This window comes from Acinonyx jubatus, chromosome A2, assembly GCF_027475565.1.
Source record: "Acinonyx jubatus isolate Ajub_Pintada_27869175 chromosome A2, VMU_Ajub_asm_v1.0, whole genome shotgun sequence".
Classification (NCBI taxonomy): domain Eukaryota; kingdom Metazoa; phylum Chordata; class Mammalia; order Carnivora; family Felidae; genus Acinonyx; species Acinonyx jubatus.
The window spans coordinates 125,125,587-125,151,997 of NC_069383.1; the positions used below are offsets into that span (position 1 = coordinate 125,125,587).

The 26,411-nt window shown below is 37.7% G+C and overlaps 1 protein-coding gene across 1 annotated transcript in view; it reads left to right on the forward strand.

Annotated features, from left to right (window-relative positions):
- CNTN3 (contactin 3) overlaps positions 1-26,411 on the forward strand; it is a 339,764-nt gene that overhangs the window by 241,412 nt on the left and 71,941 nt on the right. The window contains exons 7-11 of the mRNA XM_015066053.3: positions 508-610; positions 1,371-1,555; positions 5,198-5,334; positions 6,299-6,428; positions 9,132-9,282. Of these exons, the coding sequence (XP_014921539.2) occupies positions 508-610; positions 1,371-1,555; positions 5,198-5,334; positions 6,299-6,428; positions 9,132-9,282 (706 nt within the window). The remainder of the gene's footprint in view (positions 1-507; positions 611-1,370; positions 1,556-5,197; positions 5,335-6,298; positions 6,429-9,131; positions 9,283-26,411) is intronic.

Consider the following 26,411-nt stretch of genomic DNA (forward strand, 5'->3'; position numbering starts at 1 on the left):
TCCAGTCAGTTATAATTGAATTTGACCTTTCTCATTTATGAAGTTACTGTTTCTTGTCTCCAGGGTGCCATTTAACAAGTTTAAGATTGGTTTCTTTGCTACCAGGGTACCATTAAGTAAATTCCCTCCCATAATTTTTGCTCCTTAGGATATTTCAAGAAGTCATAATACATTGTATATTTCAGTTTGACCAGAAATGTCCAGATTAAATACAGAATAAAAAAGCCTCCCATTTTATACAAGGTAAAAAGCATAATGGCTTTCTCGGAACCACTCTGTAAACGGTAATTTATGAATCATGGAATCCAAGGTCCCTGATGTTTAATAATGTTGTGTGTTTGGCCCACTTAGCTCTGCTTTTAAAAGTTCCTAATGAATGGCTAGTGAGTAATTTAAATCATTAGAGAAACTGGTTCAAAATGGATAAAAAGAAAGTTTTATTTAAGAAAAATGGGACAGTTCCACAGGAAACATTGAAACTGTTAACTTTATATGGTGGATTTACAGGTGTGATGGGTGAATATGAACCAAAAATAGAAGTGCAGTTTCCAGAAACTCTTCCAGTGGCTAAAGGTGCAACTGTGAAATTGGAATGTTTTGCTCTTGGAAAGTAAGTTTTATAACATTTACTACAGGGTGCTGAAGTATTAGTTTTCTGAAAGAGATCAGGATAGTTTTTGACAGACTCTTCTTTTCCTTATTTATTTTCTAAAATTTTCTTTCATTTAGAAGCAAAGGAAAAATAAAATACAAGGAGAATGCACATATATAATTTAGGCTGAAACCATAAAGGCAATTTGCAGACAATGACTATGCCTCCCTAATTTCATGAACTAGATTGGTGTTATTTTTCTTTTGCTTGTTCATTTGTTGTATTTTAATACAATGGATATGTGTTCAGCTTTTTCTCTAAATCATGATTTAACTCAAGAAAATGCAGAATTTATTTTATTAAAATAACAACTGAGGTTAAGCCTTGTATCAGGTATATGTGGTTAACAATTGGAGATGTTCTGCATTTGAAAACGGGTGCCTTTTTGCTCCATCCTAACAAAAGCTTTATTTTGTCAAGCCTAACATGCATCCAGACATCTGTTTAAAGTAGCAAATAATGGGGCGCCTGGGTGGCTCAGTCGGTTAAGCGTCCGACTTCCGCTCAGGTCATGATCTCACGGTTTGTGAGTTGGAGCCCTGCGTCGGGCTCTGTGCTGACAGCTCAGAGCCTGGAGCCTCCTTGGGATTCTGTGTCTCCTCTCTCTGCCCCTCCCCTGCTCATGCTTTATCTCTCTCTGTCTCTCAATAACAAACATTAAAAAAATTTTCTTTAAATAAGAATAAAATAGCAAATAACTTGACAATTTTCTTCTTAGTCCTGTACCTCAGATTAATTGGAGGAGAAGTGATGGACTGCCCTTTTCCAGTAAAATTAAACTGAGGAAATTCAATGGTGTGCTTGAAATCCCCAACTTCCAACAGGAAGATACCGGTTCCTATGAATGCGTTGCTGAGAATTCACGAGGAAGAAATGTCGCCAGAGGGCGTCTCACTTACTACGGTGAGCTTCTACTTTGGGCTAATTGGATTTTTAGCTTTTGTTCTATCAAATGTTGTTGGGCGGTGGGAAATTATGGCAGAATCCCAATGTCCACTTGTTCTGTCCTGCATTTTGTTAAATGGCGATAAATATTTGTCATAGGAGGAATTAAAAACAGTAACATTTTGCCGTGAAGTCAGAAGCGTGATGTCTTCTTTTTGCATTTTAAAATGATTCCTACAGTAGTGAAATATTATCCTTTTTTTCTATGAGTAATGTTTTATGCATTGAATCATATCAAGGAGCGATCTCCTCTGTGTCCTCTCCCCTAGAAAATGTGATTTTGTATCTTTCTTTCTGATCTTCACTAAGGAGAAAGAAACTGTTGATGGTGAAAACTTGCAATTACTGCATTTGACAAACCACATGAACTCAGACTCTTGAGTTCTTCAGTGTTTTCCTATCCCTTCCAATAATGTAACTGTGCTGTTTGCCGCCTTTAATTCATAATGACATTTATTTGATATACTGTTTAGTTGGGGTAAGGAAAGGATTATAGCATTACCTTAATTTAGAGTCTGTTGGTAGGAAAATTAAATTATCTTTTTTTTCCAAGATTTGTTTTCAAATCTTTTTTATTACAAAATACATTAGTTTTTTTTGATGAAAGCATGATTTAGAAAGTATAAATATATGATTTTATAAAATGTCCTGTAGTTTATGTAATTTATGTAAAGATGTATGCTCAATGAATATATACTTGAATTTAATCATCAGAAACATGGTAAAACTAGTGGGAATTGACCACTTGTGTGAAAGGCAAATTGCATTGTATTCTTTTTATCTTAGACAGTGGCAATGGAAACAGGCTATACACGTAAATGTTTCAGGGAGGAAAATGTTTGCAAAGACAAATATTAAAATTAGAGGGCTTTTTCTGACCTCCCTCAGAAAAATTTGCATTATCTCTGAGTAGACTGACACCTGTTCAACTATTTTAACATTTTGGGATCTGTCAGAAACAACATGGAGGCCTGGTTTAATATTCTGAGTCATTCTGAGTTGTAACTCTTGCTATGTGATTAGGTTAGAATACACAGGACCAAGTTAATGTTACCCAGGTGTCAAGATCTACATGCTGGTGGGATGATGTAAAGGTGGGTTGATGAACACTTAAGCCATGGGGCTGTACAGATCACTCACAGCAAGTCCTTTTTTCTCATAGAAGAGAGCTTCAAAGAAGAAGCTTACTTACTCCTTTCTGAGAAACCATTACCTGACCCAGGGTAAGAGGTGACCATTACAAGAAAACACAAAATCAGAACACCTGCGTGGCTCAGTCAGTTGAGCATATGACTCTTGGTTTCAGCTTAGGTCGTGATCTCCTGGTTCATGAGTTTGAGTCCCACAAGGGGCTCTGTGCTGACAGCAGGGAACCTGCTTGGGATTCACTCTCTCCCCCTCTCTCTCTCTGCCCTTCTTCTCTCTCTCTCTCTCACACACATACACAATAAATAAATAAACATTAAAAAAAAAAGAAAACTCGAATATTCCAACTGTTGTAATGTTTCAGCAGCAATGTTTGAGCTATCTGGAACAGCAGCCCTACCTAAATAAACAATTATATGCCTCATGGAGCAACAAATCCAAAGCTAACCTAGTGTTCATGTACCATATAATCAGGCCCTTGCTCAGTTTCTCTATGATTTGTTTCTGCTCTTATCTGTCTTTTCCCTTTCTCTGCATGTTGCTCTCCAGTATAGTCACACAATGTCTGCCCGCAGTAACCACAGGATCAATCTTGTTCATCCTTACTGTCTCCAGAACATTGTGCAAATCTGGTTTCAAATCTCATTGCCCAAAAGTTCATTCCTCAACCAATCCTTAGCAAGGAGAATTGGCTTAAAACAACTTAAGGGCCTCTGTTTGGAACAGGAAATATGGTCAGATATTCCTGAATTTTATGGACAGTGTGAGGCAATGGAAGAGAGGATAGTTCAGTGAGAAATGGGGGTTATTTTATAAATAAAGAAAGGAGGAAATAGATGCACACCAGACAACCGACATCATCCACTCTACTGACTAGAGAAGGTAGAATCCTGCTCTAGTCCATTGGGTAGGTAATATGATATATTCCTGAGAAATATATCAGAAATTAATGAGATGGGGTGTTTGATGAAAGTTACTCTACACTTCTGGCTTAAGAGTAATGTATTCAATCCGTGCCATGAAGTTCTCTGGTTATCCACTCTAATATTTCACGTAAAAAATGGCCGGATAGAATATTTGGATTTAATATGATAGAATAAGGGGGGAAATCACCATTAACATGGCAGTTGTAATCTCAGAATTGGCTTCAGTCCAGCAAATTATCCTCCCATTTGGAGAAGAAGAACAGTAGTATTGAGAAGCCAGTGCAATTTTTTTGCTAGAAACTTGAATCTCAGTCAAGGGCTCATGTGTGAGTCTCTTTGTGGTCTTATCCCAAAAAATGCTTGTAATTCCTGAAAGAAGAAAAATATGCTTTAGTATAAATAGAGTGAAGTGATTTTGCACTGAACTACACTTCAGACTGGGAAAGTCATTTATTTAATACTAATACTAATACTAATAATAATACTAATACTACTACTACTAATAATAATAATAAGGTAAAATGCAGACCAGTATGTTTTCTCTAAGAGCTAAATAGGTGTATTTTCATTTCAATTTCTTTGATTAAAAAAAGCAATTTTATGAGATAGAAATGCAAAGACAAATCTTCCCATGGTTACAATGAAATAGAAATAGATACACTGTTTCTCCATATGGAGAATGCACATGTGAATCACATTGTAGACATCACATACATAATGCAATGTGAAACCAGTAAGACATCTCACCTCCCAGTTTTGGGTCTAAGATGCAAACTGAGACTTGGCTGAATAGATTGTGTATATTGAGAGGCTTTAGTTTTAACTGGTATGTTGCTTTCATCTGTAGAGAGAATTTTCCAAATATCTTCTAAAATGTAACAGAAAATGATAAATCCATTTGATGCTGCTGATTTGCATACATAATTTAAGGTTGCACAAGCTCCTTCTTTTTCATAATAAGTCATATGATTCAAATTGAACCGATTTATCCATCTTTCCCTGCTTTCATTTTAATTCACACAGAGGTTCATAAGATGTTCACCGGTTTGTATTTAATTAAAAGTTATTTCTAATTTGAAGAACGTATTTTTTTCCTCAGCTATAGAAGTTTCTCTTCTACAGATGTTAATTCTTAGTGTATAATTAAGACTAGTATCTGCTGTCATTCATGTATTAAGTTGTCATCAATTGTGACCTCATGATTCACAAATGCACTTGGAAAGGAGTATGTTTTGTGTACCTGCATTACTATCTACTGCTAATAACCCATCTGAGGAAATAGAATACGGTGCCCAGAATTTTGAAAACAGAGAAAACATAATGAGTTTGGCTTAGGAAGTGACAGATTGCATCATCCATCCTCAAATCTAGAAACACTTCCCATATCCACTTAGTAAATAGGGAATTAAATGTAATTTTAGCCACTATGCTCACATTAATCCATTGCTCACAGTGTTTATATCCATTTGTGTAAAGCATTTATTTTTTACTTGCTGGGTGGTCTGATTTTTTTTTTCTTCCATTGCAGCAAAGCCTCATTGGGTTCAGCTCATAAGAGATGTAGAACTAGCAGTGGAGGACAATCTTTTTTGGGAATGCCGGGCAAGTGGTAAGCCCAAACCTTCCTACCGATGGTTGAAAAATGGAGAAGCCCTTGTGCTCGAGGTAAGGTAATGAGCCCGGTTAATCCTCACTCTCTTCATTTGACATTAAATAAATGCCTTCCTCGTACCTAGTGCCAAAGTAGACTCGAGTTTGCAAGCATTCATTCGCACCTTAAGAAGTGTCAAAGGGGATAAAATACAAAATCAAGTACCCAATCTGCCAAGAAGAAAATATTTTCAACATTGAATGTCATTGGGAAAAGGTGATTTTGTGAATTTAGTGTAACTATGGTATAGTTTTTTTGTTTGTTTCTTTTGTTTTGTTTTGTTTTTTGGTTTTTGTTTTTTGCTTTTGAAATTAGGGAAGGCCTTACTTTGATCAAATGTGGAATATAATTTGCTTTTCCCTGTCTGACAACCTGGTATGGCCTCTGGAGAATAATTGTTATGTGGTTACCTTCTTACATGCATACTTATTTTCTCAATCACTTTCTTTCTTAAGCCATGTAATTTTTGTTCTTTTAAAAAATTGTGTACTATGTCAATTATATTCCTTCCAATTTCTATATATAACCTGTCATACTACCTAAAAACCCTTAATAAATGTGTTTCCCAGAACTCTTTTTAATGCACAGAATTTATAATGTGTTTGATTTGTGTGATTAAAAAAATGGTGAAAACCTTTCCAGTTGACGGCATGGAAACATGATACATTTTTTAAAGTCTGCAACTTTAGCCACGGGGAAAAATAAAATGGCTGCAATATTATACCTCTTTCTTTGTTATTTATTTTACCAATAGACATTTGGACTGAAAGGTGTTTATTAGTATTACTAATGTGTGGCTGTTATGTTAAATCAGTCACAAATTTTTAAATAAGGAAAAGTTAAAATTTCAAGTCAGATTGCACAATCCTCTGAGGAAAAATGAAGGAGGTTTGTGTACGACTGAAATAATAGTGGTTTTCATTTTTCTTTTCAAATGATGTATACATTTATATGCAAGACATTTTTGTTATCACCTAGGAGAGAATACAGATAGAAAATGGTGCCCTTACAATATCAAACCTAAATGTGACTGATTCTGGCATGTTCCAGTGCATAGCAGAAAACAAACATGGGCTCATCTATTCCAGTGCTGAACTTAAGGTTATAGGTAAGACTAAGCTTCTCTTGTCATATTTTTTTTCTTAAATCCTCCCTTTTTGCTAGAACAAGAAGTATTTACTTCTCATATTACATTCCTATTGTTATAATATCATTCAGGGGTGTTAACCAGAGAATATATTTTAATGATTTCTAAAGGAAAGCCACAGTTGTAGGTGGACTAAGCCTCAAAGGTTGAAGTAGGGCAACAGTAAGGAACAGTGTCAACCTAAGACATCCTTATGCAACTCTAATATTTTAAATGGAGCAATGCCTTTTAAGAGAATAAGTAAATTTGGTGGGTTTTGTTGTTGTTGCTGTTGTTGTTACTGGGCCAGAAAAGTAATTACTGGAATTCAAAACAATCATATATTGTTCCAAAAGGAGTTGCCTTTGGTTTGAATAACCCTGCTAGAAGCCTCAAACACTGGGCATACTGAAGTTTTCATTTAAAAGGCTCAACCATTTGAGATTCTGAATTATTTTCTTCTTGCACTTTAAGTATATGAAAAGACAGAAAATGTTATATGTTATATTGTGTTTAGGGCAGTTATCCAGAAAAACACTTTGTAAGTTGCAAATGCCTGAAAATCAACCAAAAAATTGTCAGGGCATAGCATAGTTATGACATAAATAAGAGAGGAAGTAGAAGGGAGATTTATCGCTACATGTAATTAAAATATAGATTTGGATCTGAACAGAATTTGATCCTGGCAGGACTCAAGCATCATCACCATCATCAGGCTCTATATGGTGTTCCCCAACACATTCAGTTTCCAGGAGCACAGTCAATACAGTGGAAAATACATGGCTTTCTGAATTGCTCATATAGAAGTCACAGTCCCGCATGTCATTGGCCTTGTGTACCTGATTTGGGCCACATACCCATGGCTGGTCCGATCCAATATGGCCCAAAGGTTGTAAGCACCTGCTAACTCAGCAGTCCTTAGCTGGAGATGATTTTGCCCCCAGGAAATCTTTGGAAATGTCAGGAGACATTTTTGGTTGTCACAGTGTTGGTGATACATAGGGGAAAAGGGAACCAGTGTGTGTTACGGGCATCTTGTGAGTATAGGCCAGAAAGGCTACCCACAAATAATCCTACAATGTAAATATCCTACAGCGCGCATGACAGCCTCTCACAACAAATAATTATTCAGCCCAAAATGTCAGGTGCCGCACTGACATTACTGGAAACAGTTCTCTCATCCTTCATGCCTGGTGGTTAGAAATGCATTCTCTGCGCAGGAGGCCTGAAGTCTGGGAAGGGCAGATCATCAGCTGAAAATCTGGCTACTGTTATCCATGACAGGGAAGGTGGGGTATTATAACAAAAAGAGAGTAGAATTTGTACACAGTCTTAAGTTGAAGCACTACTATCTCTTGTATTAAATTAGCCTTATGAGTGATAGTTTATTCATCTTAAAATGGATGATTTCCTACCCAAAATGCTATATGAGGCTTTTGTATGGGAAAAATACTTTTAGTCAAAAGTGTCCTTTTAAGATCTTAATTTTTAAGGCCAACAACCCCTTGGTAACGTATCTTCTTTATCCACACTCTTATATAGAATCACACAATATAATTCACTATATGATCTCCACTTACGAGAAAAATAAATTATATTCACTCGGGTTTGCTATAAGGCAGAGTATTAGACATTAGGAGAAATGCACTATGTTTAGTTAACTTTTTCTACATTTGCAATAAAAGACTGATTTTCTGATTAACCTATCATTTCATTCAAAGATACATTATTATGTATCTTGAATGTTCAGGTGTTGTTTCGGGATCAACATTCTGTTCGTTATCAGCAGACATAATGTTCTCTACATGTTATATTTAATGTGATACTCAAACATTAATATAATAATGCAGATTATAGATTTCTCCAACTCAGAAGTTAAACATAAGCATATGAAAATTTTATAATGGATGTTGATCAGTTTTATGCAAGACGATAATAATTCAGTATACTCAGCCTTCCTTCTAAAAACATTTACTGAGCACCTAAGTGCGAGGCACTGTGCCACATGCTGGGTCTTGGAGATCACAAGGGACAATGAGCCTATTGTTGTCTGCATGGAACTAACTTTCTGTGATAAATCTTTTTCATTTTGATATGCTCATGATTGAGCTATTTTAAAACTTAATGGTGAAGTTTAGAAATTTCTACATAAAAAATTATCCCAAGATTTAGAACTTCTAGGAACATACAATGATAGGAATTACTTTTTGAGCTTTGAAATCCTGTGAGTGGTGCCCACTCAATTAAGTAAATCAAGTACTGACATCTGTGTGCCAGTAAACTTTGAATGTAGTTATAACCCATGCGCCTGGGTGACTCAGTTGGTTGAGCATCTGACTTCGCCTCAGGCCATGACCTTGCAATTCGGGAGTTCCAGCCCCTTGCCTGACTCTGTGCTGACAGCTCAGACCCTGGAGCCTGCTTTGGATTCTCTCTCTCTCTCTCTCTCTCTCTCTCTCTCTCTCTGACACTCCCCTGCTCACACTCTGTCTCTCTCTAAAAAATAAATCCACCTTAAAGAAAAATTTTAAGTAGTTGTAACCAATATTAGGCTGTATGTTAACCCAACTAAAATTTAAATTAAAAAATAAATAAAAGTCATTATGAAGTCAACCTTTGAACCTACAGGTATTTTAAAATGTTAAATTAAAAGTAAATTTTCATTCTCTCTTTCTTCCCTTTCAGCTTCTGCTCCCGATTTTTCAAAGACTCCAATGAAGAAGTTGCTTCAAGTGCAAGTGGGCAGCATGGTCAGCTTGGATTGTAAACCTAGAGCCTCTCCCAAAGCACTCCGTTCATGGAAGAGAGGAGATGTGATCGTGCAGGAGAATGAAAGGTATTTTATTGTCCGAAATAATGGTGATGTACTCTTCTTACTTTCCATAGTGATGTCAAAGTGGATTCTTAGTATGAAATGAGAAGCAGCAGCATTTCAGTAGAATATGAGGTGTTGAAGAACCAAGACAGTGGTAACTTTGAGTCTGTAATACTTCCTTTTTTTTATTTTTAAATTTTTTTTAACGTTTATTTATTTTTGAGACAGAGAGAGACAGAGCATGAACGGGGGAGGGTCAGAGAGAGAGAGACACAGAATCTGAAACAGGCTCCAGGCTCTGAACTGTCAGCACAGAGCCTGACACGGAGCTTGAACTCACGGACCGCGAGATCATGACCTGAGTGAAGTCGGACACTTAACCGACCGAGCCACCCAGGCGCCCCGAGTCTGTAATACTTTCATGAAGATAGTAATCAATTTTTGAAATCAGAAAAGGGTTGGATATATCATCTAGCTTCTTCCTACATAGAATACCTTATTTTATCAAGGATTTTCTCCTCAGTCACCTGGTAAGACTCAAAAGTAGAATGATGAAAGGTCTGTCCTAGACTCAGATGAGCCAACGTCCCAGGACAAAGTAGAGAAGACATAATGAGAGCATATGCCAAATAAATACCAATATTGCCATTTCCCTGTATTGAAATAACTTCTCATTCCTGGTTTTAGTTTAGACAAAGGCTTGCTTGGTTTCCTGACTATTGTAATAATGAAGAGGAAGAATGAGACTTAAAGGTATCACTTATAGAGCAGACTGACTGCCCAGGCTCAAATCTTCATTCAGCCTTTTACTTCCTCAGTGTAAAGCTTTCCATTTGGTGTCTCATTTTCTCATTTTTAATGAAGATGATAATTAGTATGTTATGAGGCTTGTTAGCTAGATGAAATACATAAATATCTATACAGCACTTAGGTCATTACCTGTCAGTGAGTAAGTGTAAGTATTGGCTATTATTATTATTTATTGAGTACGTAACTGCATGCCAGGTATTATGCTCAGAGCTTGTGATAGGTAGAATATTGACCCCAAAGATGTCCGTGTCCTTTTCCTGTAAACCTTTGATTGTGTTACATAGATGACCAAAGGTAATTAAAGTTGAAGATAGAATAAAGGTTGGTAAGCAGATGACTTTAAAATTTGAAGTTTATCCTGGGTTATGTGTGTAGGTTCAAAGTAATCACCTGAATATTTGTAAGAGGAAGAGGAAGGCAAAAGAGTTTGTCAGAAACATATGATAATCAAAGGCAGGAGAGATTTCACACTTCAGAGGGACTTCAGTTGGTATTTTTGGTTTGGAAGATGGTGGAAGGGAGCCATGAGCAAATAAATTTGCCGTACTCTCTAAGATGGGAACAGCCCTCAGTTAACAGCCAGTAAGAAAACAGGGACCTTAGTCCCATAGCCACAACAAACTGAATTCTGTCAACAACATGAAGGAGCGTTTAGTAATTCTCAACCTTCCCAAGGAACGCAGCCCTGATAATACCTTGATTTTGGCCCAGCAAGACCCATACTGGACCTCTGACTTCCAGAACTATATTGTAATAAATTTGTGCTGTTTAAGCCAAATTACTAAATTTGTAGTAATTTATTATAGAAGCAAGAGGAAATTAGGGCACCTGGGTGGCTCAGTCAGTTAAGCGTCCAACTCTTGGTTTTGGCTTAAGTCATGATTTTGCAGTTCATGGGTTTGAGCCCCACATCAGGCTGTGCACAGTTAGTGTGGAGCCTGCTTGGAATTCTCTGTCTCTCCCTGTCTCTGTGTTCCTCCCCTGCTCATGCTGGCTCTCTCTCAAAAGTAAATTAATAAATTAAAAAAAAAGGCAAGAGGAAACTAATATAGAGCTCTGTGTGCATTATCTTTTTTAAACATCTCTGCAACTCTGTGATGTATAGATCATATTATCATCTCCATTTTACTAATGGGGAAAATAAAACTTAGATAATACAATTTGCCTAAAGTCACATAAGCCGATTTTAATCCCTGACTCTAGATATAACCACTAAGTATTTTCAATGTCACATTTTGTATAAGGAGCCCAGAATTTTAGAGGCCATCTCAGCCTTTGAAGTCATGGAATCCAGATTACTCTTTTGGAGATGAGGGAAAACAAACAATAAAACATTAGGTCAAAAAAATATGGATTAATTTTTTTTTTTAATTACAAAGTCTTATTGCTGACAACCAAGTTGAACTGCTTTTATATTACCAAGACACCAAGGTATTTTTGTGAGTTGGTATGATAATACAATCTGCAATTCCTCCAGTATTTAATGGGAGACACTTCCATTAAAAAGGAGCCACAGCAGGATGACAAGGCAAAATTGTGAACTGAGTGATTAAACACAATCCAGCTAAATGCTGGGCCTCACAGAATAGATTTCTGGAATAGGAAGTTAATTAGTGATTTAGAGTTTAATTTTGTAAACCAGTTGAAACAAGTAAAGGCTTGTGGCACAAATTAGTTAATTGTGTCTGTACTGGAAGTTAAGTCTTCTCATGTAACTGCTGACTTTTCGTGTTAAAAAAGTTTTAAATAGTTTGAACTGTGTACGTAAATTAAATAGTAGTTAAGTCCCAAGGATTTCAATGTTTTACACAATAATAAACCCACTTGTCCTCGAAGTAGTGCCTATAGTAGGCAGAGGTTTTTAATCTTAATTTCAAAAGAGGATAAGAAGATTAAGAGTTTTAGCAAGAGGCACACAAAGAGGGATTTACTCCCACATTATAGAGTAATGGGGTAATACAGGAAAAGAGAGTATAAATTCCAGAATCTGATCTGGGACTTCTGACTCAGCTCCTTACTACCTTGGTGTCATTAGATCTATTATGTAACACCTTTGAATCTTAATTTCCTCACTCACAAAAGAGATAATAATTCCTATGTTGCATAGTTACTATACAGCTAGCATTTAGCATAATGTCTGATATTTGCAGATGTACTAATTGGTAAGAATAAGGATATTTTACAAATAAGATGTTGAAAGTAACAGTGACTAAGAAAGACAGAAGCCTTTTGGTTGGGTGATTCGTTGGCTGGTTGATGTCTCTCAATGTAGGCAGTTGGGACTATCTGGAATCCACAGTTGTCCAAAACACAGACCTCTTTTATCTTGCTTTACTGTCTTCACATCCTGAACCAAGATGGTTGCCATGGCTTTAGCTCCTCAATGTCATCTCCCAGTGACAGGAAGGAGGCAGGTAGAAATCAGGGTACACTTCTTCCTCTTCTTAGGAACGTCTCAGAAGTTCCATACGGTTATTTCCTTTAGGCCTTATTGGGCAGAAATTAGTTAGCTGACCAAACTGAAATGCAAGGGAGATTGGGGAATATGGATTTTTTTTTTCTTTTGGCAGGCCTGTATCCAATGAGAATTTGGGATTACGTTTTTTTGTTTGTTTGTTTGTTTGTTTGGGTTTTTTTCAAACTGGCATTATGTTTTAAGTAGAAAGAGGAAAACGATTTACTCTAACAATGTATCATGTTCATCAGTGTTACTTCTATCCATTTCAGGACTACTGACCCTCCACTTTGTTATAAGTATTTGTAACATCTCTTTTATGAATAAGAAAACTTTTAGATGTAAAAATAGGGTTAAAAAGAGGAAACGTGTTTATGAAGAGGGTCCATAGTGTTGCAGTCCCTCCCAAGTATCTTAGTTTGAGCTTTTATAACACAATACCATAAACCAGATGGCTCATAAACAACAGAAATGTATTTCTCACAGCTCTGGGTGTGGTCATCCAAGATCAGGGTGCCAGCTTGGTCAAGTTCTGATAAGGGGCTTCTTCTCGGTTTCAGATGGCAGTCTTCTCCTTACATCCTCACATGACAAACAGAGAGCAAGAGAGCCCTCTGGGGTCTCATAAGGGCATTAATCTCATCCAGGAGGGCTCCCTGCTCATGACCTAATCACCTCCCAAAGGCCCAGCCTCTTAATACCATCACATTGGGGATTAGGATTTAACACATGAATTTTGGGGAGACTCAAACATTCAGTACATACTACCGGGTCTGATTATTTGGATTTTGCTTTTATCTCTTTGGACAGCAAAAGTACTGATGAGTCGGAGCCTTGATGCTTAGGGGAAACGCTGCTAGAAGCAATTATTGAACAAGTTACACTTTTGAATCTTCTCCAAGTTCATGTGAAATCAGAGTGGGCCTCAGCCATCACTTGGCAGCAAAAGCCCCATGTCTGTCCCTCTTGACTTGGTCACAGCCTTAAGCCAAATTGAGGAAGCACTTTAAATGATAGATTTATTGTGGTTGTTGAATCATTGGCTGTTCTGACTTAAAACGTCGAGATTCAAATCTCATTTGGGGGAACAAATGACACATTTGAAAATAGAAGACAAAATTTTTGATAGGGTATTTATGGCAGGATTGTAAATCCATTCATTTTTTAGGTTTTTTTCTTTTCCTTTTTCTTTATCTTTTGTATATGAACTTGGGTTTGTCACTGCATGAGGAACTTATAAATAGGAAAGCTTTCTCCAGCCTAGTGTAGGAAATGCTGGTGGCAAATACACTTTTGATTAAGCCAGTATGTACATATACTTTATTATTTAAAGCCCAAATAAAGAAAAATAAATGTAAAAAAATAAAGTCTAAATCAGGAAAAGAAATTAAGATTAAATATGTCTTAAAAATCGCAAAAATTAATAAATATGTCTACTGTGTAAATCACACAATCACACAATGAATAATTATCTTCTACCTGGTTTGTAAGGTTTTATATCAGCACAATAACAGCTTTGTAATTAACGCATCAGGCATAGTAATGAGAATCTAAGTCACTGAGACAACTAAATTACAGAATCGCTTTGAAGAAATCAGGGTTATTGCTTTGAGGTCGAGAGAGCATCTCAAACTAAGGTACTAAAGGAATTACTTCCCAGCAGAGGTCTTAGAAAAGCTGTTCTGAATAGATTACAAGAGCTTACAATGTAAATAGTAATTCTTAAGGTCTTAAAATCAAGTGGTCATTCAGTCATTGGAAAATATTTTGAGCACCTACTCTGTGCTAGGAACTAGATATTTAATTTTTGTCAGAGAAGTCCATCCTCTTGTTGGTAGCTTTTCAGGGTAAACATACAAGTGCAGTAAAACTCAATTGGTAAAGTACAGTATGTTCTGTGATTACCAGAGAAGGCTCCATCTCCAAATTAGGGATCTGAGCAGACTTCTGGAGAATGTAATATGTACAGCAAGACTTGAAAGATGACTAGAGTTCACTGAAGAAGAATGCTTCAGGCAGAGGAAGGCATAAATACCTGAGTAGCTTCAGTTTACTTCAAGTGTGAAGTGTCTGGCAAGGGGGAATGCAGACAGAATAGGTCTATCGAGGTGAGCAGGAATCTTACTGAGACTGATGGTAAGCTAAATCAAGAAGTTTGGGCTTTATTCCATAGGCACTGAGAAACAACAGAGTAATATCAAAGTAGCAGAATTAAAAGATCAAATTTAATTTTGATTATTTTATTTAAAAAAGCACAATGGTGGCAACAGAACGTGGATTGGAGTGGCAGAAAGACTTGAGGGAAGAACCTCCCTTAGTAGTAATTCACCAGTCTGAACATGAGACTATTCTAGCCTGAACTGAAGAAATGGCAATGAGAATGGAGAGAAGCATTGAGTATGAGAAGGGGTTAAATCCATAGGACATAGGAGTGGTTGATGAAATTAATGATTTGACAAAAACTTGAGAGGCAAGAATGAATCCTAAATTTCCAGCTTAGACATCATGGACCATGGTAGACCTATTCAGTGAGAGAGAGAACATTACAGAAAGAGCAGAAGTCAGTGCAAATCCAAGTGCTATTTAGATGGTTTGTGTTTGAATTGCTTGTTGGAAACCCAACTGGGTATATGAGCATACAGAAGTTGACTAAATGAACCTGGAATTCAGGAGAAAACCTTGAGCTATAGATAGAATTTTAGGTGTTCTGAGCATGACATGGTAGCTGTGAAACCATGGCCTTAGATAGAATGGTCTTGAAACGTACATAACATTACATGGTAGAGCATCAACACCTTACTTCTGAAGCTGATGGAAATTTACCCTATGAGTAGAGAATCCTGTTTTCACAGTCTTTGTTAAATGACTAACAGTCATAATTTATAAAGAATCAATTTATTAAGTCAGGCGGAGAAAGACAGATACCATATGTTTTCACTTATATGCGGAGCCTGAGAAACTTAACAGAAGACCATGGGGGAGGGCAAGGGAAAAAATAGTTAAAAAGGGGGAGGAAGGCAAACTATAAGAGACTCTTAAATACTGAGAACAAACTGAGAGTCGATCGGGCATGGGGGAGAGGGAAAGTGGGTGATGGGCATTGAGGAGGGCACCTGTTGGGTTGAACACAGGGTGTTGTATGGAAAACAACTTGACAACAAATTATATGTAATAGATAGATAGATAGATAGATAGATAGATAGATAGATAGATAGATAGATAGAAAGAAATAAAAGAATCGATTTATTAAGTAAAAGTCAGCATAAGTCTCCTAGTATGCAAATATTCTAACCTTTGAAATTACTAGCATCGGGACTGGGCAAAGTTGTTGTTGTTTGCTATTTTGTTGTTTTGTTTTGTATCTGTATCATCCGGTACTGAGAAAAGTAACTGTGCTTTTTGTCCCTGCAGGAAACAGCGGTTTCTGAATAAACAGAAATGCCCTGCCCCTTTGAGTGTTCAGTGGTAGTACACCAAGTGTTGGTGTTTTACTGTTCTTTTATTCATTCATTCATTGGCTTATAATCCACGTATTTTCAAAAAAGACTGGAGTGAAAATAGAATGTTTTTTCTCCTTAAGCAAAGTAAAATTGGAAAAGACTCTAGAGAATGCGAGCAGGCATGGTATTCAAGAAGAAATAGCGAGTTGGCATATTTTAAAGAATGGTTAGCTTTTCTGTATCACTTAGTGGTACTTAAAATGCATTAACCAATTATTTTTAAAAATAGGGCTTTCAGTTGAATGCTGTTACTTACAGTAGTAAATATTTTATTGCAATAGCCTCAACTCAAAAAAGTCAAAGAATGGCCCATTACTTCTAATTAAACACATTAAAATTGTTTCATATGTTCTAGGCAGCATTTAATATTATAGAAGTTTAAATGCTTTTTAAAGAAAAATAGTAAAGGGATTTTTTTTCCAAATATTAATAGCCATAATCCACACAATGCTTTTAAAATGTATTAACCAATTCTTAGCATACATTTTACATATATTTAGAAACTGGCTTTCAAGTGCAATGAACATGATGTGCTGTATGAATCCATTTATATGACATTGCTGAAAAAAGCACGGCTTTAGAGACAAAAAACAGTGATCACTGTTGCCAGAGTGGATGGAGAGGTTGACTGTTTAGGCACATGGGAGAACTTTCAGGGGTGAGGGAATTATTCTAGGTCTTGACTGTGACAGTGGTTACATGTCCACATTGATTTGTTAAAACTCACCGAACTGCATACCAAAAGTGAATTACAATAAATATAAATTATACTTTCGTTTTTTTAAGCAAAATTTTACATGCAATCTTACACTCACCTCATCCTGAATTCGTGAGTAGCTTAAAGAAATTGAAAGGCTCAAAAAATGCTCCCAGGAGGCCACTTTTGCCTTCTGTAAAACATTGAGCAATTCCATGACAGCGCTTAGAAGCAGAATCAAAACTTTTGCCAGTAACCAAAATAATTCTGTCAGAACAAGAACCACTTGGCATTTCTGCCCCTGCTATTACTAGTCACCACACTCTTGCTTTGTAAAGATGTGTCTAGGAACTCTGTTACTATTCAGCAAATCTGTTAGATGGTGCTTCCCCTTATTTCAAGCTCTTAGATGAAGAAGAATGATACCTTTGCCAAAGTTTCAGTCTCCGTCCCTTCCCTATTCAACCACATGTCTTGGCTCCTCTCTCTCTTATCACAGGAGAGTCTATTTTTTTTCATACTGTTCAAAATGCTGCTCCCTTGTCTGTCTGCCTTCGGTTACCCCCTCTCACCCAAAGAGCTGGATTTTGTTATCTTCCCCTTCATCCTAAGGCTACCATCTAAACAGCTGTTACTTCACAACTACCCTATGGGTATGGAAGCTCAGTGGGTTTTAGTTAATCTACCCTCGGGCAAACAGCTAAGATCTCAGGTAATTCTTTGCTCCTGTACCATTAGTTCCAAATTAATCTCTAAGTGGTAAATTTAGAAGATCAAAGGAGATTTTTATTTAATATGTGTGATGTTGCCACTTTCAGGACTTGGCTATTAGTTGAGTAAAGATTGACATTCCTGCTCCCTGTCTGTAGGGAAGGTACTCGTGTTATCCACTAATTTGTCATATCTTTATTCAGCAGTGGGGGCTGCCCTCAGCACTAATACACAGATGAATACAAAACAGTAAGGGCCCTTAAAGAGCCCACAACACAGTCTGTTTAGAGTTTGGAAAACTTAGCCATCAGTTACACTGGGATCGACTATATGGTCAAGGTGACCATATAATTTATTCTGTAAACTGAGAAGAGGAAGGGGGTGCTGCTAGGAATCACCTCCAGGACAAGATGGATAAACTGGACATTGCCACCTTGCCTGCAATGGAGGCATACAGAAGCCAGTGAGAAGCACAGAGAAGACATGCCAGCTCAGCCTTGGGAATTGGGAGAGCAGTTCCACAGAAGGAGAGGCATCTCAAAGGAAGCACCCCCGGAGCTATGTTTTGAAGGATATGTAAAATCCAGCAGAACAAAAGAGCAGGGAAAACACCATGTGAACAAAATGGTTGATGACATAGACAGGAGGCGAAACTACATATTCATTCCAATTGTGTCCGTGCTGAAGTTCACAAATGATCAGGAAAATAAAAGAGCCTGAACTGAGTTCTTTCCCACATAGATAGCCATCTCTCTCCCTTCAAAGGAAGTGAGCATCGGAAGATCTGTTTAATTAAAGGGGAGATTGAGATAGCTGGGTAAAAATACAACCATCTCAGAGAATAGAGAGCAGCCCTCTTCCCTGTCTGGGTTCCCTAATCCACACCTCCATTTTTCTCATGCTTCCAGCTGTTAAGAGAGAGGAAAGGGCACATTTGCCCCTTAAGTCCCATACCCTATGAGAAGATTAAGCTATTATTTAACAGTGAAGTTAAGAGAAGAATTAATGGAATCCAGATTTTTGGTTTTGGATGGGCTCTTAGGAAGCCATCCTAATCACTTCCTCTCTGCTGCATCCCACCTGCCAACCACCAGTACATGCCCACAGAGCTTCTCCCATTAACCATGGACATCTAAGTTTCCGAATGTGTACTTGTATTAGTATTTACACATCAATTATTTATGCCTAATGGGCATGCAGCATACTAAGTACTGTACACATTATTCACTGTGTCGGATGAAGGTAAATCTATGTTTAATTTGTTTCTTGATTTAATTGTAACACATGGAAAGAGCAAAGCATCAGAATCAGAAAGGCGTGTGTCAGATTTTGGCCCTTTCACTTAAGACCTAGGTGGAGCTAGACAGGTTATTTAATTTCTGAGTCTTGTTTCTTTATTTGTGCCAGAAATTCTTTTTTTTAATTTTTTAATGTTTATTTATTTTTTGAGAGAGAGAGACACAAAGTGTAAATTGGGGAAGGGCCGAGAGAGAGAGGGAGACACAGAATCTGAAGCAGGTTACAAGCTCCAGGCTGTTAGCACAGAGCCCAATGCAGGGCTTGAACTCACGAACCGCAAGATTGTGACCTGAGCCGAAGTCGGATGCTTAACCGCCTGAGCCACCCAGGTGCCCCTTTTGCAGAAATTCTTATTGCAAAGTTAGGCAGTATGTTTGGTGACTTTTGCTTGGCACATACTCTTAGCAAAGGTTGAACAAAAATACTGACCTGTCCTGACAAAGAAAGAAAGGACCAAGTTTCCTTTGGAAAGATTATTTCCAACTCTGTCCCTGCTCCATTTCTCTTGCATTTCTTTATCTCAGTGGACTCTAGTTACAAAGATAAAAAATAAGGTAGTATGTTTGAAGCATCTCCTACTGTGGCTTCTATATATATACTCTCAGAAAAAGCACCTGTTGATGTCGTTTTTAATATTAACTTTTTTATCATGTTGCTCAGATGCTTTAGGAGTAATAAGACTGGGTTAAAAAGAAATGTGAGCAGGGGCACCTGGCTGGCTCAGCTGGTAGAGAGTGCAACTCTTAACCTTGGGGTTATGAATTCGTGCCCCACGTTGGGTGTGGAGATCAAAAAAACATTGTGAGTAAAGACATTTGTTTTCTACAACACTCAGTTGAGTTTTCCATTATCTAAACTTCCTAAACAAATAAATTTTACCTAAATGTTATTAAAGAAATTGCTGTTTTTATAAATCATATCTGCTAAATTTTGCAGATGACCATGTAAAAAATCAGATTGACTTTTAAGAATTATAAAAGTTAAGGCCACTTTAAAATATTTTGTCAGTGTCATGATTTTGGTAGGAGAAAGCTGGTTAATGAATTTGAATGTGCTGGACATTGGAATCCACTTCAAGCCAGTTGCTTGTTACAAGTGGGTAAATTAATTCATTCATACCCATACTCAGCGTAAATGTTTATTTACTGGGTGTCATCACCCAAACCACATTTGTTTGGTCATAGGGCATTTCTTGCTCAAGCCCATAAATCCCACACTCACTTGCCTAATAGCCCAGTCAATGTTCTATATCCCACTTCTCAATGAAAATTGAAAAAATAAAAATATTAGTGCTGTTATAAAAACATGTATTATCACGTACTACTTTTGCATTTTTTTCTGCTAATATGTTTAAGATAGGAAAAATCAGATGCTTTCTTTCAAAGTACGAATATTGACTCTTAAGACTATCAAGTTAGAGGGGCTCCTGGGTGGCTCAGTTGGTTAAGCACCTGACTTCAGCTCAGGTCATGATCTCGCTGCTCATGAGTTTGAGCCCTGCGTCGGGCTCTGTGCTGAAAGCTCAGAGCCTGGAGCCTGCTTCCAGTTCTGTCTCCCTCTCTCTCTGCCCCTCTCCCACTCATGCTCTGTCTCTTTCTCTCAAAAATAAATAAACGTTAAAAAATTTTTTAAGACTATCAAGTTAGAGGACAGGGCTGCATACCATTGCCTTTTGATAGTTTTTAAAAGAAGGGAGAAAGAAACAAAATTTTCATTTCATCCTGCCTTTTGCTCCTGCAATTTCCTCTGTCTGGAATATCTTTTCTTCTCAACCTAGAGAACCCCTCCTTATCACTTAAGGTACAGCTTTTTGTTACTCATAATGGGAAGCCTTCCCCCAAGCTGGGCAGGCAAGATTAATTTCTCTTTCTTCTGCGTTACCCTTGTGGTTTCTTTATCCAACTGTATCATCTAACAGGGCATATTATAACTCTTTGTGCAGAAGGCCATCTTACCTGGATTCTCAGAGAGCCTTTTGCTTATCTATTTTTATAGCCTCAGACTCTGCTTCATACATGTTTGTTCATTTCAAGATTCATTTATTCATCAAATATTTAACATCCACTGTTCCCATTAACTATTGTTGCATAACAAATCACTCTGAAAGTTAATGGTAGAAAATAACAGTCACTTTGTTCGATTTCATTGTTGTATGGGTCAGAAACTGGAAAAAGGCTTGGCTAGGCTTGACTAAGTGTTCTCTCAGGGTGTCTCACATTATTTCACTCAGGAGCCAGAAGAATGGGGAGCTATCTATGCACTGTGGTCTCTTTGGCAGCCCCAAGGCCCTTCCATGTGATATCTCTACGTGGACTAGTTTGGGCTTCCTTACAACATGGTGGCTTTGGGGAGTTGAAATGCTTACAAGAAGCTGATGGGTTCAAGAGTGAATATTCAAGGTAGCAAGATGGAAGATGAGTCACCTAGGCTCAGAAAACACAATGCCTCACTTTTCTAGCATTCCACTGGTTATAAGGGAATCACCAAGCTAACTAGATTCACAGGGAGGGGAATTAGACTCTACCGCTTGATGAGACAGTAGCAAGATTCTAGGGGAGCATGTGGGATGCAAAATCTAACTGTGGCCACCTTTGGGAAGTGCATTCTGGCACACCTGCATCATGCCATGCATTGCCCTGGGCTTTGAGGAAACCACGCGAACAAGGCAGCCACAGTTCTTTCCTCATGGGACTTGCAGAAGGGAAATACAGAATGCAGATAAACTGAAAAGACCTCATAGAGATTCCAGAAGAGAGAGGCAGAATACATAGAAGTTAAAAAGATAATTTTTTAGCCATAATGAAAAAAATACATGATTTTATAGAGTTTTTAAAGAAAAAGCATCAGGGGCACCTGGGTGGCTCAGTCGGTTGAGCATCTGACTTTGGCTCAGGTCAGGATCTTGCAGTTCGTGAGTTCAAGCCCTGTGTCGGGCTCTGTGCTGATGGCTCAGAGCCTGGAGCCTGTTTCAGATTCTGTGTCTCCCTCTCTCTCTGCCCCCTCCCCGCTCATGCTCTGCCTTTCTCTGTCTTTCAAAAATGGACAAATGTTAAAAAAAATTTTTTTTAAAGATAAGGAAAGGAAAGAAGAGAAAAGAAAAAAGAAAAGAAAAGAAAAAAGAAAAGGGGTCATTAAGGAAGTAACTTTGGGGCAGATAACTAAATGGTAAGAAGCAAAGGATCATGCCAAGAATTGGGAGAAGTGCCTTCTGGGAAGACACCCCAAAAGGGCAAAGGCTTAGAGATGGGAATGAGATTGATGAAAGCCAGTGTCTCTGAGGTGTCATGTGTAAATCAGGAGAGTGATAAAATATGAAGTCTCAGAAAGACAATAAAATAAACAAATAAATAAAATATGAAGTCTCAGAGATGAGAGCCTTAAAGACCATGATAAAAATGTTGGATTTTATTTTAAATAGAGTAAGAAGTCATTCGAGGTCTTTTTTTTTAATGTTTATTTATTTTTGAGAGAGAGAGCACATGTGTGAGCAAATAGGGGAAGTGAATGGGGAAGGGGCAGAGAGAGAAAGAGAGAGAGTCAGAACCTTAGGCAGGCTCCCTGCTATCAGCACAGAGTCCATCACAGAGTTTGAACCCACAAACCCTTGAGATCTTGACCTGAGTTGAAATCAAGAGTTGGATGCTTAACCAACAGAGCCACCCAGGTGCCCCGAAGTTATTGGAGGTCTGTATGCAGGGATGTGACATGATCTGGTTAAAAGATAACTCTGGCCGACGTGTGTAAGGTGGATTAATGAAAGAAAGGAGGGGAGCAAAAAATCTGCTTAGGAAGCAGTTGTAGTTGGCAGGACAGGATTTACTGGAGGCTTGATTTAGGATAACAGTAAATGAAATGGAGAAAAGAAGAGACTATGTATTTTGACAATGGAGTTGGATGAATTTGTTCATTAGATATAAAAAATTTCATGCCAGATGATCACATTTTACAGTTAGTTGTGCATGAGTTATATGTATTCCCCGTCAGCCATTAGACTGTAAATTTTCAAAGGGTAGGGGCTAGTTCTTAGTCTTATTTTCCAAAACACTTAGAGCATCGTAAGTCCTCAAAAAATATTTATCGAAGTGAATTTCATTCTTTATTGAGTAGCTTCCATTTCATAAAAATACCTATAATTTTCTTATTTAGTGTACCACAATGTCTTACAAATACATAAAATTGTTTTGTTTTTTTTTTACATAGAAGGTTACTTGAGTCTTCCTACTGAAAATAAGAAAGGTTCCATATTTTAATTCTTCCTCCTTGCTGAACCCTTAACAGAATTATGGGTGGATAGATGGGTGGATGGATGGTTGATTAGGTGAGGTACCATTCCACTTCCATAAAAAAGAATAAACATGTGTTTCAGAGGTGATGGTTGCCACCTCCCACATTTCAATGCTAGAAGGAGTTATTCATAATTTATGATCTGTTGTATTAGTTCTAATGAGTTGGTGCACTGAGTTAAATTTCCTAGTGCCCAACAAACTTAAAAACAATTCAATTTGCACTTTAACCTGTTTTCCACTCCCTGATTTTATTTGTGATATTTTTAAATTCTATCTTAATGAAGATTTCATTGCTAGAGCCATTTCTGTGGGAAGATGAAAGCATTTGACCCTTTGTGAGTATGCCATCCTGAAAAAAAAATCTTTAATTGAGGTTGAATGTATAAGTCTATCTTGTTTGGGAAAAAATTATTTCCCGGCCTTGTACATTCAAATACTAAAGAAAGAGACATGTTTAACTTTACCTTTAAGATTTTATTAGGCACTTAATTTTCCATGGTATTTGTTAATTTACTTAATTGGGAAATGGTAGTATTTTAAAACTTGATATAAATAACATGTTTTTCTAGGTGCTTAAAATATTTTCACCTCTCTATATTTATTATTTCTTTATTACTCAAGCCTCATTTTAATAGCTTGATGTCCTATATTCTAGTTTATTTCATTTACATATAGCATATTTCATCCTTAAAAGAACTTGAGACAGTTTATCAAATGTACACACAAAGTGAACACTGAGGAGAAGAAATTGAGGAGAAAAAAAATGCCAGCATTCCATTTGTCTAGAATGTAAGTTATATTAGGACATCCTGAATTCTTACCAGTGAATCCTTACTGCTTATTACAGAGCATGGTCCATAGTACATGTTCAATAAGTACTTGTTGAGTGAGTATCTGAGTAAGTTTACAAAATGTTTGCCAACAGATCTATTCACTTTGTTTAGATGTACAATTTTGGCTCAGAGATTTCTGCTAACAAAGGAACAGAGAGAAATACTGCCAATTATATAATTCAGGATGTCCACAAATGGTGAAGCAAAACCATTTAATAAGGAGATACACTACACTTCCTAGGCAGAAATATACAATGTGTATATCTGAATCCAATGGGTTGTCATGAAGAGAACATTGAGGAATGTAGTACTAACAGTCAATATTCTTAAAATAAAAGAAAGTGACTTCTCAATGAGTAATAAAGATTTTTTTTTCCTTTCTTGGGACCCACCCCAGGTTATGGATGAATGTGTGGTCTGATAACTGTACATTCTTGAGCTATGCAACATTACTGTTTTTTTTTTTTAAGTGAGGCTTCATTGAGGGGCACCTGGGTGGCTCAGTCAGTTAAGAGTCTGACTGCAGCTCAGGTCATGATCTCATGGTCTGTGCGTTCGAGCCCCACATTGGGCTCTGTGCTGACAGCTCAGACCCCGGAGCCTACTTCGGGTTCTGTGTCTCCCCCTCTCTCTCTCTGCCCCTCCCCGGCACTTGCTTGCTCTCTCTCTCCCTCCCTCCATCCCTCACTCAAAAATAAATAAACATTAATTTTTTTTTAAATAAAAAATAAGTGAGGTATAGTTGGCATACAATGTTACATTCATTTCAGGTGTGCAACATAGTGATTCCACAAGTCTATATGTTAGGCTATGCTCACCAAAGGGGTAGCTACCATCTGTCACCATACAATACCATAACAATACCATTGACTATGTTCCCCATGCTGTGCCTTTCATCCCCATGACTTATGCATTCCATAACTGAAGCGTGTACCTCCCATTCCTCTCCATCCCTTGTTCCCATCACCCAAAGCCCTCCCCTCTGGCAACCACCAGTTCTCCGTGTCTATATCACCCCCCCATTTTTGTGCAAGATAGTTTTTAAGGAGCTAATCACCAAATGTACACAGTCATCATGAAGGAAAATCTTGATAAGGTGCATCTAAAAAGGCTAAAACTGAAGCATCCAAGACAGAGAGGTTTCAAACACAATCTTATTATCATTAGATGAGTTGAATTGCTAACAGGAGCTGCCAACGTGGTGTCCACAGAACCTTAGATGATTCGTCTTGAATTTTATCACATCTGTTGTAATTGTTTTGTATGCATGTGTATTTGTCCTGCGTAGAGTCCTCCAGACTTTTCAGATAGTCAAAGAACTCTGTATCTCAGCAAGGTTAGTCACACTGCAAAAGTAAATGACCACTTATATATTGATGGGTATCTAAAATAGAAGATGGCCTTGGATTTAGAATAGTGGGGCCAAAACCATCCTATGTTGCAAGAGCACGATATCACAGCAGGTGTTTCGGAGGCCACTCCTGATTTGTGATAAAACTTTGTCCTCTCTTTATAGAAGATTGTCTCTGAACCCTTCATATTGGTTAAGACAGCAAATATATATTGAAAAAATATTATGTGCATGGCACCAACTTGTACTTGCTTATATATCCTTTAGGGATTTGGGAACTATAGCTGAGGAGTATTTTAAGGATATTACTCAGAATTATTAGATAAGTTGCAGAAACTGACTCAAGCATGGACAGAAAACTGGGTGGCTCCAGAAATCCCGGCAGAAGGAATTGTATCATCTTCTCAGAGCAAGGGCTGGAAGGAATGAACCATCATTTTTGTCTTTGTGTCCCGAATTAAAGTTGAAGGAGGGAGAATCCAATGGGCATAGCTTAGAATACTGTTACTGAAAGTGTGGTTCCCATATCAGCCACACAAGAAATCACCTGGGAACTTGTTAGAAATGTAAATATTTGGGCCCTATCCCAGATCTAATGTGGTGGTGGATCCAGCAACCTGTATTTTAAGGAGTCCTCAAGGTGACTGGGATACAACAAAGTTTGGGAAACTCTATTTGTGTCATGTATCTATCCCTCAGTTTGGAAAGCACAGGGGATATTGAGTCATATCCCCACCAAGACTGCATAGAAGAGGTGAAATGAATTCCCCAAAGGAAGATCCATGTCATTTACCAAAGAAAGGGGAATCACTTCTGGATAGCCAAAAATATCCGGCATCTTCCATATCCTTTGAGTCGCTGGATTTTCCTTTTGCACATAACATGTCTTGCATGTTAGTATTCTTGATGGGGGTGAACTCCCTTCCAGAGAGGCTAAACTCTGAGAAGAAGAGCACCCAAGCAAGTAACACTTGGATCACTTTTCGACCCCTCCCCACAGAAAGTGTCTGACTCTTGAACTGAGTGGAAAACATTGACATTAAAACTCAGCCCCCTCCTTTCTCCTTGGTCACTGCCTGCCTACAGAGAACGCATATATTTTGCTGTTCTCTTTGCCATGCGGTTAGGGAGCTTGTGCTTACAGGAAGGGCCTGGGGTTGTCCACCTGTGCCAAGGTGCTTAGGTCTGTCTAATTCTGGGATGAAATA